This window comes from Brachyistius frenatus, unplaced genomic scaffold (assembly GCF_029030835.1).
Source record: "Brachyistius frenatus isolate BFR_SWC_R1_liver_20210118 unplaced genomic scaffold, ASM2903083v1 Contig_153, whole genome shotgun sequence".
NCBI classification, from domain to species: domain Eukaryota; kingdom Metazoa; phylum Chordata; class Actinopteri; family Embiotocidae; genus Brachyistius; species Brachyistius frenatus.
The window spans coordinates 893,393-912,053 of record NW_027210752.1 but is presented as its reverse complement, the minus strand read 5'-3'; the positions used below and the strand labels follow the sequence as shown (position 1 = coordinate 912,053).

Here is an 18,661-nt window from a genome sequence, read left to right as displayed (position 1 = left end):
CCTTAAAGGAGGAGTTTGGGAATCAGGGGGAAATGTGCTTATTCGCTTTCTTTCTCAGAGTTAAATGAAGATATCGATACCACTCCTGAGTCTTTGCTGGTTGCCTGGCAACGGCATGGTGATGACAAGATTTCAGGAAGTCGCAGGAAGTCCCTGTGTGGCTAATAAATTGTCACATGTAGAAGCACAACTGATCATTTTTACACTTCTGCTTTCACACAAATTAAAATAGAAGACATAACATGTCACATAAAGAGCTTTAAAAGTTTACATGCCACCATATATATATATATTTTATTTTTTTAAAAGCGGCGCCAGGTAACCTGACCTGAGGTGCATGTTTTTGGATGATGGGAGGAAGCCGGAGAACCCGGAGAGAACCCACGCAAGCACAGGGAGAACATGCAAACTCCGCACAGAAAGGCCCAGGACCGGATTCGAACCCGGAACCTTTTTGCTGTGAGGCGACAATGCTAACCACTGCACCATATCACAGATGATAATCTTAAAAAAATGTTGTACTACATGGAGCTACATGTAGTCCTAGTCTGCCTCTTTATTCCTTTATGCACGATCCAAAAAAGAGCAGAATTGGCCTTTTGTAATATGAAACGAATGGCTGACTGGTTTTGTTTTTAATGAGGAGAACTTTGCTCCTTCATGGTCCTGGAGCTCAAAAAGTGCTTTGGGGGAAGGCTGCAGACGGAGCAACAGGCTTTCCAAGGCCACCCATTTTAAATAGGTATCACTTTAATAGCGATTAAACTGGAATTAGGCTCCAACTGGTCACAACAGCAGTTTACTTGTACACAAACACAGACAATGTTGTAAACACACAACAGATTTAGGCATCTATTGCACAACTAGAACCACACAGAACACAGAATCAACCACCTTTTTGCCAACATACAGGGAAGCTGAGGCATGTTATCGCTTCACAAACAAGTATTCACCACACACACACTTCCATAGAAATAACTCCCTCAGCCTGGAGGCTGGGTGACAGAGCTGCAAGGGCCAGTGCTGTGTTGGGCAGCAGTGAAGGCAGATGCAGCAGTCAGCCGCCTGAGGGCATCGCCGGGTATTCAGGCTTTGCTAGGCCTCTTCATCAGTGCCCTTTGATGCCTTAGCCCCATGACCAAAACACACACACACACACACACACACACACACACACACACACACACACACACACACACACACACACACACACACACACACACACACACACACACACACACACACACACACACACACACACACACACACACACACACACACTTCCAGCAGAGTGCCAGTCAGGCCTTTCCAGCTTTGGACAAGAGACCAATGGGGAGAGAAGTAGGACAGCCTCATTGAGCGCAGAGACGTACAAGTTAGACAGAGGACACTGTGGAGGATGTAGGTTATGGCGGACTGTGTTCCTTCTACTGATTGTGACGCTATGGGAGTATCTAGGTTAAATCTTTCTGTGTGTGTGTGTGTGTGTGTGTGTGTGTGTGTGTGTGTGTGTGTGTGTGTGTGTGTGTGTGTGTGTGTGTGTGTGTGTGTGTGTGTGTGTGTGTGTGTGTGTGTGTGTGCGCGCGCGCGTTTACTGTGTGTTTTCAGGCGGAGAAAAGACAGAAATGAGAGCTTAATGACAGTCACGGTAACATCTTAGATCCATGGTGAGCATGTCCACTGTGATTTGTACAGTTTAATTGCAATTTACCACAATGTACATTTACTGGTCACATTATAATGACACAGTACCTATACCATTTATTTTCATAATGTGGCATGTAACATGTTGTATAGTGGAAGTATTCAATTCTCAATCCCTGAAAAGACACAAACTTGTGGCCCATATTCACACACGTTCTTCCTCCATCTCTCCCAATTGCTTTCGTTCATCTCCTCCTCCTCTGTCATAATGCCACTTACATATGCTCAATCTCTCCCTCTGTATTCCCACACACACACTCACACACTCACTCACTCACACACACTCTCTCTCACACACACACACACACACACACACACACACACACACACACACACACACACACACACACACACACACACACACACACACACACACACACACACACACACCTTGTTTTATTACTGACATACCAAGCCATGCAGAAAACATCAGGGAAGCTTTTTTTTTTTTTTTTTTTTTTTTAATCATGGGACTAAAACAGCAAAATGCAATAACCTGGGACAAAACTGCTGACACCTGAAGATGAGTCTGGCATTCAGACAGACTGCTCTGTTGCCGCTGAAATTAACAGAAGTGACAGGATGGGGAAAAACCATGACCCCCTACACAGACAGATAGGCAGGTATTCCTTCTATAGATATATTCACCCCTTCCTCTACTCTGTCTGCGAGTCTCTGGCCTTCTGAGCCTCTTTTTCTCCCCTTTTTCTTTGTCCTCATTTTTATTCCTCACCCTCGATCCCTTTTAATTCCAATAATTTACCAATCTCCGTTTCCCTGTCATCCCCACTTCCTGTTACACCACCTACGGTCACCTGCCCCACTTTTCCATTTTCTCGCTCTTGTCTGCCTCTGTTCTTCTTTTGTCACATCTATTCTGGCTTCCTCCTCCGTCCTCTGTATGTACGTCTCACTTTTTGTCTCCTCATCCCTCCTCTCCTCTCTCTCCAAACCTTGTCTGCATGCTTCCTGACTCCCGCTTCTTGATTAGCAAAATCGACCAGCACAAATCTGCCAGACACTTTGTTAAAATGGCCAGTGAGTCTGTCAAGAGGTTCCCATGTAAACAGAGGGCTCAATCAGACTCTTCAATTACAGATAACACCTTCCCTCCCATGCATTTGGAGCACTATTTAACCACAGAGACAACGACAGAGGTAGAGAGACAGAGATGCTGGCTAGTGGCACAGGAGGTCAGTCTTGAAGGTTGAGGAAACAGCACCAACAGCGAGGACATACTTCAGTGTGCACAGCAAAGGAGCACGAGATTGTCTCCTTCTGGCTACATTATTCAATGTACGACTCCCTTGTACTCTTACGTAATTGTGAATTATGTGCGAACAACGCAGGCTGCCTCCTTATAGGCAGCAAGAGCAGTAGTCTAGTGCCATAGGGACGAAAATAGTTAGTCATGTGTTCATTATCGCTATCCTCTTTATAAGTGCTCACCCCGTATCCAGAAACATTAAACAGGAGAGGACTTTCTAGTGGGTCCGTACAAGTGTGTGTGTGCGTGCATGCGTGTGTGTGTGTGTGTGTGTGTGTGTGAGAGAGAGAGAGAGCTAGAGAATGAGAATGAGAAACACAAAGCAAGAGGCAGAATATGAGGGGAATGAGGTTGTGATAACTTCAAAGGTTATTATTATTATTACTGCAGGCTGAAGCCATGCTCTGGCATCCCTCAAGCTTTGATCATTATGTAAAGCTGTTGTGCTCGCTGCTGAATACATTACAGAGTGGATAACCAGGGAGTGTGCAAGCAAGCATGCACAGACCAACACACTGACTCAGCTTCCAAGTGTCTTCCGATTATAAAATAACACACCCCGTCATCTCGAAAAGGAGAAATAGAAGAGCACCCTTAATCTCACCTTGACGTGTGATTCGGACAAGAGGACTGGAAAATGTGATATTTAAAAGAGCGCTCTAGCAATTTTACGCAAAGATCTGGGTACTCGCAGAGATTACATTTCTATTTTGGCTCTAGAGGAGTTTTGTCAAGTTTGAATATATAATGATGCCATCAAGGTTATTATAGCTTGACTGTGGAGACACATTTCAAACGGAAAGCCTGTGAAAAAACATAAAACTGGGGGTGTGGGAATTAAAACATGCAGGGAAGCTGCTATCAAGACCCACCATGGGAATTGTAGGAGCCACTGCTTTGGGAGCTTGACCAATTAAAGTCAACATATTAGCATCTTGTTGCATCAATTTCTACCATTATTGTTTTTAATATCACTTTCCCCCAGTGAAAAGTACCAGTGTGCCCTTTTAATTTGTGATCTTTATCAAAGGGAAATCACCACTACATCATTACTACAAGACTATAGTGCAGTGGTTTAGTGGTTGGTTTTGCCATAGATTCCTGCAAAATAGAGTTTAATGATATATTAGCATTTATTCTTAATATAACATCATAAATTTTATGTTAAAACAATGATTACAAATGTTACTGTTTCTATTAAAATACTGCAGCTATAAAGTACCTTTATACCTGTTAGTAGTGCTGAAACTAATGATTCCTTCCACTGTCCATGCAGACAAAATGCCACATATGTTAAGTGAAGGCCAACCCTAACGACTAATCTGCTCCCTTAATTGATTCAGTGCTGAATAAATGCCAAATGTTGAAAAACAACTCCAGATGTGATCACCCAGACTACAATCAAATGTGTTTGTCTGTAAAATATAGGAAAAGAAATAATAAAATATGCCCATCAAGGTTTCCTGAAGCACATGATGACGCTCTCGAATGTCTTGCTATGTCCAAAATCCAAAGACATTCAGTTACTATCACATAAGGGAAATGAAAACAGCATATCCCTTCCCCTGAGTAGCAAAAACTAGCTCATGTTTGACATTTTAACTTGAAAAATGATTCAAATTGATGATCAGAATAGTTGCAGGTTGATCAGGTAATCCATTAATCACCTAGCTGCTTCAAGCTCAAGTTGTTTACATGAGAATGATCATTGACTGATGGTCATAGCTGGACACTTTTATAATGTGCATCCCTGCTAAGGCAAACAAATCCACCAGCTGCATCCACTGGACTCTCGGAACCACCACCACTCGGGTGTCCCATGTTGTAGGACAAAACACAGGCCTCCTGAAGGTGTTAAAGTTTTTGACCAACATGTTATGATTATCTCTATTAATAGAGTGTTGTGAGGGCGATTATGAGCTTAGGAGGGGAACCCCAGCTCAGAAGGGCCAAGCCACCACTTTTAATTTTCGTCTACACGTTCTAATCCGAAAGCCACACTGAACTTGAAAGCAAGCCATCTGTTCCTGCCCTCACCTGGCCTACATTAGCCCGAGCAAACACTGACTGGCTGCAGGAGGAAAAACACCGGCAGCGCAAATAAATGTCTTGCACTGTCATCATCACTGCCATAGAGTAGAGGGAATGTAGATATAATTTTTTTTTTTTTTTTTTTTTTTTAAAGGGATGCTATTACTGCAAAAAATATAAAGACAACGTGAGAGCTTAAAGTCCCATCAAGGCTGTGAACTCACCATTGAGCAGCACACACACACACACACACACACACACACTGAGCCCCTGTAAGGCTGGAGATACATTACAGGGATTTTATTTTTCTTTCCTTCGACCTCCAACCATTAGAAACAATTCCTCCTCGTTTGAGCAACAATAACAGAAAGCAGGCACACACGGGGCCTTCGCAATCTGTTTGCAACATGCTTCGGTGTGATGCCCACCCAGTTCAATACCAAGGACAGCGGTCGATGCGCGGAGAGCCTGACAGCCATGACAACACATGTACTAGAAAATGACAGATTTGTTTCTGCACGGGTGCATGCAAGCGGCGACGCGAACCTGCCCCGAACGGCACTGCCGTTTCCGTGTGAGGGTTTTAAACCAACGCACAGACAAAAAAAGAGACACAAACTAAACCTTTAGCAGAGCATTTCGCCTTTCCGAAAGCGGCTTTTTTTTTTTTTTTTTTTTTTCCTGCCTCCCCTGCAAGAAGCTGCAGCCACATTTCCCACCGAATCGCACCGTCAAAGCGTCTCTTTCGAATCAAATGCTCCGCACCTACCTGCTTGTGTCGGGGGTCGAAGAGCTCACATGTCCCGTCGCTTATTGTGGCCTGTTATTGTGGGTATTATCACCGCGGTGGGCACCGTTATGTGTCTGCCAGCGCCATGTTATTATCATCTAAGTGGAAGACTGTGCGGTCCTGTGCGCTACATCCGGGCTGTTGAGGAGAGCGAATGAGCGCAGTTCGTGGCGGCGGAGAGGGCGGAGAGCGCTCTGGATAAGGAGAGCACCTGTGCAGCAGAGCAGCGACAACTTTCAGTCACGTCAACCTACCGTAACTCACCTCCATCCGCACATGCGTTTATTTACAAGAAGTACTTTTTTTTTACCTCACGATTGTCCTGTTTCTTTCATTCCCCGTTACGGAACTAGTTGACGCTTTAAAGGAGGTGCGTGAAGAGCAGCAAGAAAGCAGTGTAAAAAAAATAAATAAATAAATAAACAAATCAAAAGAATATATAGCGGTTGAGCTTGAAATAATGCATAAATGGTTGAAACAGCAGGCTAATATAAATGTTTGAAGCTGATCATTAAATGCAATGTTAAAGTGATGGATAAATAGTTGGGAATATTTAGCTTAAGGTAATGAATAAACGGGTGAAATAGTAAGCTTACTATAATGATAAATGTTTGAAATAGCTCAAAGTAGCTGCAGTTGCATAATGAGCCTCGTTGGAGTAGTTAGTTTAAAGCAATAGATGAATAGGAGAAATAGTCAACTTGAAATAATGGACAAACGGTTGGAAAAGTTATAAGTAGCCGATTGTAGAAATGTAGTAGGAATAATTAGTGGTGCTACAAACAAACAAACCTAAAAGTAGTATAATTGAAATTCTTAAAAGCAATGGATAAACAATTGAACGTTTGATTAATGGAAGTTAGATAAATGGCTAGAATAAATAGAGGTAGGCCTAATGGATGAATGGAAAACCGCTAAAAGTAAAATGGTTGAAATAAGTGCAGCTTCTGCATCATGATTTACATCATTTGTATGTATATATGGCTGAATTGACCTGTTAGGGGGCCCTGGGGCAAGAATTGGCTGCAGGATGTCCTGTGTCTGAGCTGTACTATTTAGCTGAGGAAGAGAATAAGAGAGGAGGCCAAAAGTATTCATTATTATGCCAAGGTCCAGCTTTTTATGTTGTTGTTAATCACTGGGATCAGAGGCAGTGTGATTTTTCTCCATCTTTTCTCAGGCTCATCAACCAAATAAATCTCACCACTGCATGACTTGCTTTTTTTTTTACCAGCTGGTCATGCAAGTGAAGAATTCAAAGCTCACCACAGTCTGTATAGGACTCTCTCACTGCACATATGTGCTACATATGTCAAAACTAGACATGCACTTTGAAAACGGACACACGCCTCCTTTATATTAGCTCTTTCTCTGCCCCAGTGATTTGTCCTCTTGTGATGATACTGTCCTCGCCTGCTCTGTCTCCCAGCCTCTCTACCACCCATAAATCCCCTTCGGAAATGTGAGCCCAGACTCTCAGCAGTGGGAACACCCCTTCAGCTCAGGACTATTCCAGGCTAAGCAACACTTATTATGGGCTTTAAGGACAGCCACATCTATCCTTCTCATATAGCCGTGTGGGGCAATGATGTTTTTTTCTATGGCAAGCTTTAAATCCTGTTATATATGAATTATAGATTGTCAAGAATATTAGTTGGATATTCCAAACCTAAAAAATCTCAACTGCTTTGAAGTGTCAGCAAACAATATTCAAATGTGATTATGAAAAGTTTTTAGTTTGTATTTGGGGAGGGTGAAAGCTCTTTATGGAGGCAGTGACATTTGCCATATTTGGATAATAACAAGACTGTTGAAGTGAATTATGCTTTAGAAATGGTTTAAAGAGTTATACTTATGTTTTGACCCCATGAAAACTTTAACCGTTTAATCCTGACCACAGTTTTAAGGAAAATGCAGAAATCTTACAGACACCTCTCAACCCTTCATGTGCAAAGTCTTTTCTCGTTATTAAAACCATTTTTGGTGGATCATCCCTTTTATTGATTGCAGTGCTGCTTTTGGCCTCATCACATCATGCATTATGGTGTTTCATGGAACAAGGATTTACTTACCACATGACTACAACCTCCTCTGTGAGAATTTGACACCCCCCTCTAGTGGTGGATTGTGGGAGTGCACAGGTTACCTCAGAGCATGGCTGTTGGTTATGACTGAAACGCAAGCCACAGCATCGCTGAGTGAGTAACGTCAGCCTTTGTGATATTATACTGATCTCATAGTAGCACAGATATGATTATGATAACATAAACTTCCAGAAGTACACACATAAACACACTCAGGTCCCCAATAAAATGTGCTACTGTCCCCATGGCAACTGTAGCAATATCACTGTATTTGAAAGCACCTCCCTCTTACATACTCTCTTTGATATTATCTCTCCTGTTCACTCACTCTTTGAGGGCACAAAACCATCTTAGACTCTGGGTAAGAGCTGCTACAGGTTATTTGAAAAAACGCTATCTCATGGAAAACCACTCTTTTGACTGCATGCAAATGTAGAGGTGTCTCTTATACTCCAATCCTCCAGTTATTGTACATTTAAGAGGAAAAAAGTGGTGAAGAGTCGGGAAAATGTAAAAGGAGGCAAGGCGTTTGCAGCTTACAAGAGTTGGAACGAGGCCCAGTGCTTATCAGAGACTAATGCCACCGTCGTTGCTTTGGAAAACCTGCTGCTGCCAGAATGCTCTCTTCTGCCTAACAGCAGCATGCCTCATGGTTTCCTCCTTTTTAAACAGCTCCCTCATTGGTTGAAACTACAAAAGGAAATCTCTTGTAAATGACATCATTACTCCCATCGAACAGCACATGTCATGACCACATGGTAAACATCCACTTAAATGAAGCACTGTAGTTTGCTCTCAACTTCAAATTGAGTTTTATTAAGTAACTCTTTATCACATTATTCCCCAGTCACAGACTTGATACATACATAGAAGGGCTTGAGGGAACGAGGAGTTGCCAGTTCAGGCTCTTGATAGGCCAAACAGGAGACTAACCACAAACCAAATGTTCTGGATTGTTTCTCGGCTGACAATATGCAGCCCAAGCAAAGCAATTCCCTACAATCCTCACAGGAAGCTTTGTTTTGTGGTAGTCAAAGCCAGGGAAATATGACAATGTGGGCCAACTTTGTCAACTGAACATTTTTGTCAATACAGCAAGTTGATGAAGCAATTTGGTGGTAAATAGTATGCATTGCTGGCTCATGAGAGGTGAGGCCTTGATTTATGATCTTCCAGTGTGGAGTGTATTGCATAAGTGCAACAGAGCAGCAGGTAGTGAGTAAGTGTAGGAGACAACCTCTTCAACCACACTGCTAAAGTGTCCTTGAGACACCGTTTCATTGCCACATCGAAGCTTGTTGTGGCTGACCTGGTGCTTTGAAAGCAGAAACAGACTTTTCTCCAGTACGGTGATAGTATGTATGCTTAGCCTGTGAAAGGCGCTGTTAACTGTGAGGTCTAATTTTAAACCATCTTGACCACTTGGGAGCAGCAAAACAAGCTGAAAACAGCTACATACCTTGAAAAGCTCGTATGAAACCGTTGTGACCAATGCTAAAAGCCATGGTGGTTTCTTAATGCACATACCTTTAGTTTATCCCTTGACACCTCTTTCTTGCTGGAGTTGTAAATTGCAAAATGTAGTTCCTTTGTTATGTTAGTACTTAGTATTTAGAATAAAGCCAAATGTTTCATGACACCTAATTGTGTAAGTGTATATTATCCTGTTTTTGTGGTCAGAACATCGATGGTAGGCTGTATAAAAATGGATTTAGCTTTTTGGGCCGAAAAGGGGTCCTTTAATTTTTTTGATTTTTGATTTTATACACTTTATTAATCCCTGAGGGGAAATTTCTTCTTTAAGCTGCAATACCACTCACAGCGACCAGGGTGTGACTCCAACAAGTTTCCGGCTCCACAGACTCCCATTTAACGTCTCTCATGAAATACAAATACAACTTTTCTATAAGCCTCAAGTTCACGAGTTGTGACCTTTATGGACATGAAAGAGGACATGGAAGTTCCTTTTTCATTGGATGTTAAGATATTGTAATTTTATTTATGTAGAGTTTGTTTTTTATAACTTAGATATTAGCCTTCCTCTGACAAAAGGCTGATCTTCCCAACGACCCCATCTTTTCCTTCTGTGCCTTTGCATTTCCTGCATTACATTATCCCCTCTGTTAGCTTGCTAAATGGTCAGCCGTCCATGTTTTTATGACTTAACCACTTGAACGCTAAAACATGCGGTGCACACGATTTACCATATTGTAACCAGGAGCTCACGAGTTCCATCTGAACGCAGCAAGAGTTTGGAAGCTCCCACATTCCAAAAAAGGTGAGGCTACACACCTGTGTCTATCTACTACATGATTACATGACTTTGCCCATCATCAACATGTTACATCAACCATAGAGAAAAGACAGTGTTGAAAAACTGAACGCTGGTGGCAAAAAACAAATCTCCAGGTTCACTGTTACATCTATAAAGAGAGACTTCGCAGTTATGATCTGGAACTGAGAAATGCAAAGCAGTCCTTCTTCTCTGACATCATTACCAAGAACAATGATAATACACATGCCTTATTTTGCTACTGTCGAAAGGCTAACAAACCCTCCCGTGTCAGTAGCTGCTGATTTTGCAATCAAGTATTTTTTCAAAGAATTCAGAAAATTAGCAAGCAGTCAGTGCCTCCACACCAACCAGAGGATACTGGAAGTCTGTGTGACCACTGGTCTTTTACAAATTGTAAACACATCCCTTCTCTCAAATGTCTTCCCACAGGCCCTAAAAACTGTAGTTATTAAACCACAATTAAAGAAGGCCAATATAGACATCGCAATCATGAAAAATTAAAGGCCAACATCAAACCTCCCATTTCGAAGTAAAATAATTGAAAGAGCTGTTTTTCAACAGCTGAACAACTTCTTGGCTAAACAACTGTTTTGATGTCTTCCAGTCAGGGTTTCGACAGCACCACAGTACTGAAACTGCTCTTGTTAAGGCTTTCAACGACATACACTTAAACACAGACAGTGGTAGAATTTCAGTCTTAGTATTACTGGATCTCAGTGCTGCATTCGACATGGTCGACCATGACATATACAAGACAGACTAGAAAACTGGGTGGGACTCGCCGGCACAGCACTAAATTGGTTTGAATCCTACTTGAAGGACCAAGAACACTTTGTGTCTGTAGCTAATTACACATCAGAGCGGACTAAAATGACATGTTGTGATCCCCAAGGTTCAATTCTGGGGCCTCTTCTGTTCAACATCTACATGCTTCCACTAGCTCAGATTATGGAAAACAACAAAGTGTGCTATCATAATTATGCAGACGACACACAAATCTACATAACTATATCACCAGGGGACTATAATCCCATACAAGGGTTGGGTAAATCCATTGAACAAATCAACAACTGGATGTGCCAGAATTTTCTTCAATTAAACAAAGATAAAACAAAAGTAATTGTTTTTGGTGTCAAGGAAGAACGATTCAAAGTCAGAGCTCACCTTCAATCACTGATGTTAAATAACACAAACCGAACCAGAAATCTAGGTGTAGTTATGGATTCAGACCTCAATCTGAACAGCAACATTAAGACAATTACAAAATCAGCCTACTATCACCTGAAGAATATATCAAGGATTAGAGGATTTATGTCTCAACAGGATTTGGAAAAACACATTCATCTTCAGGAGACTCGACTACTGTAACGGTGTGTTCAAAGGTCTCTGTAAAAAGTCAATCAGACAGTTGTGGCTGATTCAGAACGCTGCAGCTCGAGTCCTCACTAAGACCAAGAAACTGGATCACATCACTCCACTTCTGAGGTCTTTACGTTGGCTTCCTGTCCAACAAAGAATCCACTTTAAAATCCTGCTGTTGGTCTATAAAGCACTGAATGGTTTAGGGCCAAAATACATTTGTGATCTGCTGCGACCTTATGAACCATCCCGACCCCTCAGGTCGTCTGGGACGGGTCTACTTTCTGTTCCCAGAGTCAGAACTAAACATGGAGCATTACAAAACATTTTTTCCACAAATCATTAGTGTCATGAGCTAATTTTACTCCCTCTGATCAATGTTCTGGTGGTCCTTCTGAAAATAATTCCAGAATTAATTAGATATTAGGCCTCAAAGAGAGGTATGTTGGGAGGCATGTTTGGTTTGATCAACATACCTGGGATGCTGTCAAGTTTCCTGTGAAGGTAGGCGGCTGTAGTGTCCCCTGGTTCTCAAGTCCTATCGAGTCAGATCCATGCTCACGTGTCCAGTCAGTTCTGGTCAATCCTTGCACCAAATAACCAAGATGGCAACAGTACAAAATGCCGAACTCGAGGCTTCAAAATGACAAAACAGATCAATTGTGGGCTTTACAATCAAAACAATGAACCAAAAGCTACTGTACTAAAACTCTGCAGTTGAGCAAAACTTCAGATTTGTAATCATTATCTGTTGATTCATAATGACAGTGTGTTGCTGCTGTATAGTTGTACTCAACAAAAATTATGTGCTGCTTTAAATGTCAAGAGTGCTATGTCAGCCTTATTTCATGGAGGGATAAATATCCATTTAATCAATGCACTGACAACTATATAATCTGCTGTTACATTTTCCGCATTGCTCACTGTGTCCCGTAATACAACAAGTCCCGTTGTGCATGGGCAAATGACAGACATTCATCTGTTTGTGATCTAATTCTGGAAACAATTAAAAATCAATTTAAAACAAACAAAAGAGCTACACAATTTTCCTTGTAATGGCTTACAGGAGATGATGAGACATTAGGATTTAATCAGCACAGATGCTCATTTTAACAAATTCTAGTGCTGCCACACACCCACACACCCACACACCCATACCCACACCCACACACACACACACACACACACACACACACACACACACACACACACACACACACACACACACACACACACACACACACACACACACACACACACACACACACACACACACACACACACACACATTCAAACACATTCAAACACATACAGTGCCAGAGGCTTCCTCTTCCCAAAATGTCCAACGTGGCCGCACCCTTTACTTACTTAATGTGTGGCATTGAGAGCCACAGCTGGGCTCCTGGGGTCCGGCCAAAGGGTGCTTTCATACACTCATGAAGAATTAATGAGCATGAATGTGTGAGTGCACACTTGTCTTTGTATTGTATATGATGACATAACACAATATGATACAGAATTAGCCATTGCATATGCTAATTGCCCAGCGAGTTTTTGCATTTAGGTTGTGTCCGACAATATTCTAAACGAAAGTAGTTAAAATTTCACAGCATTTGTATAATATTTGTTAAATTTGTAACAACAGCAGCACAAAAAAGGAAAATGATTCTGTAGTAATTGTGAACATTTCTGAAAATGGTCCTCTAGTAGCATATCTGAGTAGTGTTAAAAGGCACGATACAAATATAACTGTTTGCTGAAGTGTGTAAGTAGTCAGTAAATAAAAATAACTGATTTTTACTTGTATCATTGGAATCAATATACTGTGACGGGTTATGATGCAATAACCTGCAAACTGTCTATTTTTAAAGGAGTTAATTACAGGCGCTGAGAAATGTAGTGTACTGAAAAAGCACTTTGTGAGAAATAAAGTAAACTGATGCTGGACTGAGAACAAGAAAGGTCAGGTGATACTTTGCCAAAACGTTTTCTATCAACTGCCTTTATATGCTGTAGCACTAAGTTGTACTTGAAGACGAAATACCGTACAGATGGCTCTTTACCTGAGAGAAAAGGCTCAACCTTGATGTGAAAGCTAACGTGATCTGTGTGCATTATGCATCTCATAAAAGCTGATTTTCCCTCTATGTTACTAGAAAGAGTTTAAAATTACAGGGCCAGTAGGATAAATGTTGGGTGTTGAATTCTCGGAGGATTAAGTCTTTGCATTCTAAGAGGTTCTGCCATTTCTGAAATTTTTCAGCTCAGATGAGGGTTAATCTAATAATGTTGTGAGCTCAATCATTGCACATGGGTGAATCCATGTGTGTAAGTGTGGCTTGTTATGATGCTGTTGCCCTGGAGATTTATTGGATGATTATGTGGGGACTTATTGGGTTTTGAGTTTGACCCATGAGGTATTTTTTTGTTCATCAAAAATACCAGAATCAATATTTTAACATGTTGGGCAGGCAGTCAGATACCACTGTGAACTAACTCAGAAATGTTCCAGAGAAAAATATGAAATCAGAAGTAAGAACTCAGCCACTGAGAACTAAACTCAACTCCGTGATTTAACCTTGAGGCGAACCAAGCTGTAATGCTTGACTTTTCAGCTGCTAATGGCTGAATCATTTGGACGTAGAGGAAACAGCTTTAAGTCCTGAATTATTTGTCTCTCTGCAGTAATTGTGTTACTCTGTGTGGCCAAGACAGATATGGCCTGAGTGTTACACAGTCCCATGACTGCTCAACAGACAAATGAAACACATCAGCACAGAGACGAGTCATTGTGCTGTCACCGGGCCCAGTTTAGGTAAATAAAGTGACCATCATCTGCTGGACACAACATTTTTCATAAACTCCTAATTTCACTGTTTTGAAACTTTAAAACAAGCAGGACATGCTTGCAAAGTTACATTTCTTTGATATTACTTTATAGTTTTGCACACTGACTTTCTCTGTCTCTGCAGTTTACTTATTTTTACTTATCATAACTTGAATTAACAACATGGGAGATCCAATAATTCAGTCACTTGTTGAAATTAAAATGATGACATGGACAAAGTGAAGATGCTCTTCTTAAAAGATCGGTAACATATAGCTCACATAGGGAGTGGCATTATTCTGACAGTGGAGTGATAAAGTGAGGAGGGGCCAAATGGGTAGAGGATTTTGGCCTTATAAAAGAGTGCTTCTTTGTGTTTGGCTACAAGCCGATTTATTGACCTGAACTACGCCACAGCCTGCTGCCTACTCCTGTGTGCATCTGAGAAGTAAAGACAAGAAAAGGTAATGCCTCCTCTTACTATTGCATCTTTAGCATCTTCTACAAAATTATTTATATTTTAATGGATCAAACTCCAAAATTATTCTTTGCATTTAAAAGTACCAGGTCCCTGTCTGAATCCTGAGATAACCTTGTGAATGTGAAGAGTGCACAGTGTGACCGTGCACATGACAGATAGATCATAAACTGAATCTAAATATAAGAATATAATTCATTTTGTTGTGTTGCTTATCAGTTTGATTGCTAGTGATTAGTAATATTAGTGGAGATGAGTACAGTATTAAAAGTATAACAGTCAAAATCAAGGCAATTGAAAACTCCTTTACTACGTTAAATGATGAATATACTCTATACAGTTAGAACTTATGCGTTAATATCCAATTGACTAATATTACTTTAGTAAAGCACCTATACTACAACTGTAAATAAGAAATGATAATTATCACTGTTTGGCTGTATTTCTTAATGATAGCAAACATTAAGAAGCACATAGCAAGTCCAGTTAATTACTTAATAATGGAACCTCCATTCACAAGGACAGCTATATATTAGTGGTCGAGCATGGACACCAAAGATTCATTGTGATTGCACATTCCTCTTTAAGTGCACATATAACCTGGAATCAATGTGCCGTTATTGTTTCTGCCTGACTCAGGAAGTTTTCTGTTTTGGTCATCAGTCAATTAGTACATTCAATGGTTTAGTTATCAGTGTCTAAGGAGTCGTTCTAGTGCGGCACTCTGACATGCTGAAAAGCTGTAGAGTCCTCTGGTGGACACCCAGTGAACTAGTTCTGATGCTCGTCAAGGCTCAGTGGGACTGCATGTATGTTCTGAATACAAAGAAATAAACTACAATTTTATACTCTTTCATCTTTTATACTCTCTTTTTATACCCTTTGTTAAAGAGTAGCTTTTTTTGTCTATGTTTAGTTATCTTCCCTTGAGTGACATTTCAGCTCATGTTGATTGCGGTCTGAGATTTACTTCTGTTTTAATGTATCTGTTTTCATAAAGTTTATGAGAAGAAAAACTTAATCTTCTTCCTGCAGGCATCATGGATGTAAGTACCTCATCAAATTCTCAGATCTCCGCATTGGTAAGAATGACATATCTAAATCTAAATCCAAATGCTTACATTTTTGCTTATGGCGAACGGCCTTGTTTGCAACTGCAAGTTGGTGTCCTCCATCCTGTCCACCCTCTCTCTTCCACGGATCGCTCTTCTGGCTCCTGACCCTTCTCTCCCTTCATCCACCCTTTTTCCTCCTTCTTCGTCCCAGCACTCTGACGCTCTGTGTGGCAGCTGCCCGCCTAGTTCTTCCCCACAGGCGAACGGCCTTTGGCCTGGCCTGTCTCCGTCTGGAGCCGGGTTCCCTGGATGGCCGGCGCAGCCCACCCAGCCTGCACCCTGCTGGACTGGCCAGCCAAACACACCCTGCTGGACTGGCCAGCCAAACACACCCTGCTGGGCTGGAACACAACCAGCTCCAGTGTCCGGCCCTGCTCCAATTTCATTTCCAGGCCCCGCTCAAGTCTTAACACCAACTCCTGCACCGACCACAAACATCGTCCCAGCTCCAGCTCAACTTGCACCTCAGGTACCACCTCCGGCTCCGATGCAGCCCTGCGGGCCTTGCTGGCCAGGCACCCAATACCAGCCTCCCCAGCCACTGGCTCCAATTCAAGCTCAAGTCCCGGCTGCAACTCCACTTCCAGCACCTGCACCTGCACCTGCACCTGCACCTGCTCCCAGCATCCATCCAAGTGTCCTGGGCTGGCCTGCCCACCCTGGTTGGCCTTATAACCCGGGACAGTCAGGATGGCCTGCACAGAATCCATCAATCATGCCTCCACAGTGGCTCCCACCCACATCAGGACCTATGGTGAGTCTTAGTCAAGGAATCTGACATTGATAATGTTGTTGTCAGTTTGCTTTATAGTGCTTCTCTCTTTGCTGTTTAGAGTGTGCCATACAACTTGAACCTGGCCCGAGGGGTGTATGACAAAATGATGCTGACTATCCTGGGCCATGTGAAGCCTAATGCTAAAATGTAAGCTTATTTCTGTGAGCCCAGTGTCTTTATCAACTATTCTGTTGCTAATATTCTGTTTTCTGAAGCTAATATCATTACATTTTAGGTAAATTCAAAATATGCACCAAATCAATATTTGACCATAATATGAAGGACAAAAATATTATGTTAAAAGGCATTAAGGTTCTTTAAATAGGATGCATTCTAAAATATAATCATTTTGGTCTGCTGCAGGTTCACTGTGAACTTTCTGAGAGGCAACGACATCGCCTTTCACATCAACCCCCGCTTCAGCGAGGGGGGCAAACAGGTGTTGGTACGTAACCACAAACTTGGTGAACGCTGGGGCCCTGAAGAGAGGGACCTGAAGGGGCCCTTCCCTTTCGCTCTTGGGAGCCCTTTTGAGGTGAGTGGCAGATACAGGAATTAGACAAGGAGTAGTGGATTGAGGGAAAAGGTGCAAAGATGCTGTGTGTAGCATGATAACATCAATAAATCAATACCACATATATTTGGACTGTTTTACAGCACAAATATTTTACGGCACAAAATGGATGGAGGGTCAATGTTCATTAAGTTAAAGCAAATTTAAAAAAAAAAAACACTTTAATGTTAATACTAATGACAACTAATGTGTAAAACTAACTACAACTAATAACATTAGATGAATGCAGTCAAAGCTGTCGCCTGTGGTCTCAAATAATTTTACAATGACATGGTGCTGTTTCAAAATGCTACACATGCTGCATTTATCTGACTCTAGGTCACTTTCTCATGGTTAACGTCAGGCTAACGTTCGGAAAAGATGGACAGGGTTGGAAAGTCGTTTGTGCAGGCGGGTCCTAGATAAGGGAGCTGCTATACTGCAGGGAGGCTCCTGGAGGTCAGTGGGGGTCTCATGTTGCTCAGTAACATCAATAACAATCATGTTTAACAAGCACTGCAAAGAGGTGACTAATCTGAAGAGCTACTCCTGTCTCTGTGTCTGTTTACTCACATCAGTAACAGCTACAGTATGTTCTTACAAACTCCCAGTTGACTATTAACTGATCTGGTACTGTAATAATGTGTAATATATGTCATTATATCACCTTAGTCAATGGGTAATCATTATAGCCCTGGAACAGCAGATCATTTTCTAATTTATTGTAATTTTAAACTGTTTTTACTTTGCTCATCATTGTAATCGTATATTTGGAATATTTTTGAATTCCAGGTAAAGACTAAACACCACAGATGAACGGTTACAAAATAACATTTTGATTAATGTGTGTATTTTGCTCTTTACTTGGGCACTGGATGTAGGACAGCTCACAGGTTAGATGGAAGTAATAAATGGTTTGTTTTGTTCCAGATGAAGATCTTGTGCACTCCTGAGGCGTTCAGGGTGGCGGTGAACAACATCCCGCTGTTTGAGTTCCGTCACCGCGTAAGAGAGCTCAACCGCATCGACAGAATCAACATCTTGCATGATGTCGTCCTCACCTACATCAACGTGGAGACACTTCCTTGAGGAATACATGATTGCATTTATCCGAGTGTGTTGTAATTGCAGCAAAAATACATATGCAGAGAAATTTGCACAGGCATGTACAAATAATCACCACATTTATGTACAACATCATGCAGGAACCAAAATTTTAAATTGAATTCATCATGATGCTTAAAGCTGGAAGAGGTATGTGTGTCAGTGTGTTATTTCACATTCAGAAAAACATGAGCTGAGCTCATTTTATAATTTGCTGCAATAAGCTCAAACTACTTCCTCTGCCTCAGAACTAACAATCTAACACACACAGGCATTTG

General features: G+C 41.6%; 3 protein-coding genes across 3 annotated transcripts in view; 2 read left to right on the top strand and 1 right to left on the bottom strand.

The window, feature by feature from the left end:
• Positions 1-5,971, bottom strand: part of pak5 (p21 protein (Cdc42/Rac)-activated kinase 5) — a 60,253-nt gene extending 54,282 nt beyond the window's left edge. Inside the window, exon 1 of the mRNA XM_069716216.1 lies at positions 5,772-5,971. The gene's annotated coding sequence lies outside the window, so the exon portion shown is untranslated. The remainder of the gene's footprint in view (positions 1-5,771) is intronic.
• LOC138631349 (bromo adjacent homology domain-containing 1 protein) overlaps positions 1-18,661 on the top strand; it is a 100,896-nt gene that overhangs the window by 3,452 nt on the left and 78,783 nt on the right. The window lies entirely within an intron of this gene.
• LOC138631341 (galectin-3) lies at positions 15,877-18,640 on the top strand. The gene is made up of 5 exons (XM_069716198.1): positions 15,877-15,918; positions 16,103-16,705; positions 16,785-16,873; positions 17,090-17,261; positions 18,210-18,640. The coding sequence occupies exons 1-5, from the start codon at positions 15,877-15,879 to the stop codon at positions 18,366-18,368; spliced, it is 1,065 nt and encodes a 354-aa protein (XP_069572299.1). The 3' UTR covers positions 18,369-18,640.

Excerpts from the sequence above, each read along its gene's own strand:
- LOC138631341 (XM_069716198.1), top strand. The coding sequence starts at position 15,877 with ATGGATGTAAGTACCTCATCAAATTCTCAGATCTCCGCATTG. Across the intron at positions 15,919-16,102 it reads ATTCTCAGATCTCCGCATTG|CACTCTGACGCTCTGTGTGG; the intron begins GTAAGAATGACA and ends TCTTCGTCCCAG. Across the intron at positions 16,706-16,784 it reads CACCCACATCAGGACCTATG|AGTGTGCCATACAACTTGAA; the intron begins GTGAGTCTTAGT and ends TTTGCTGTTTAG.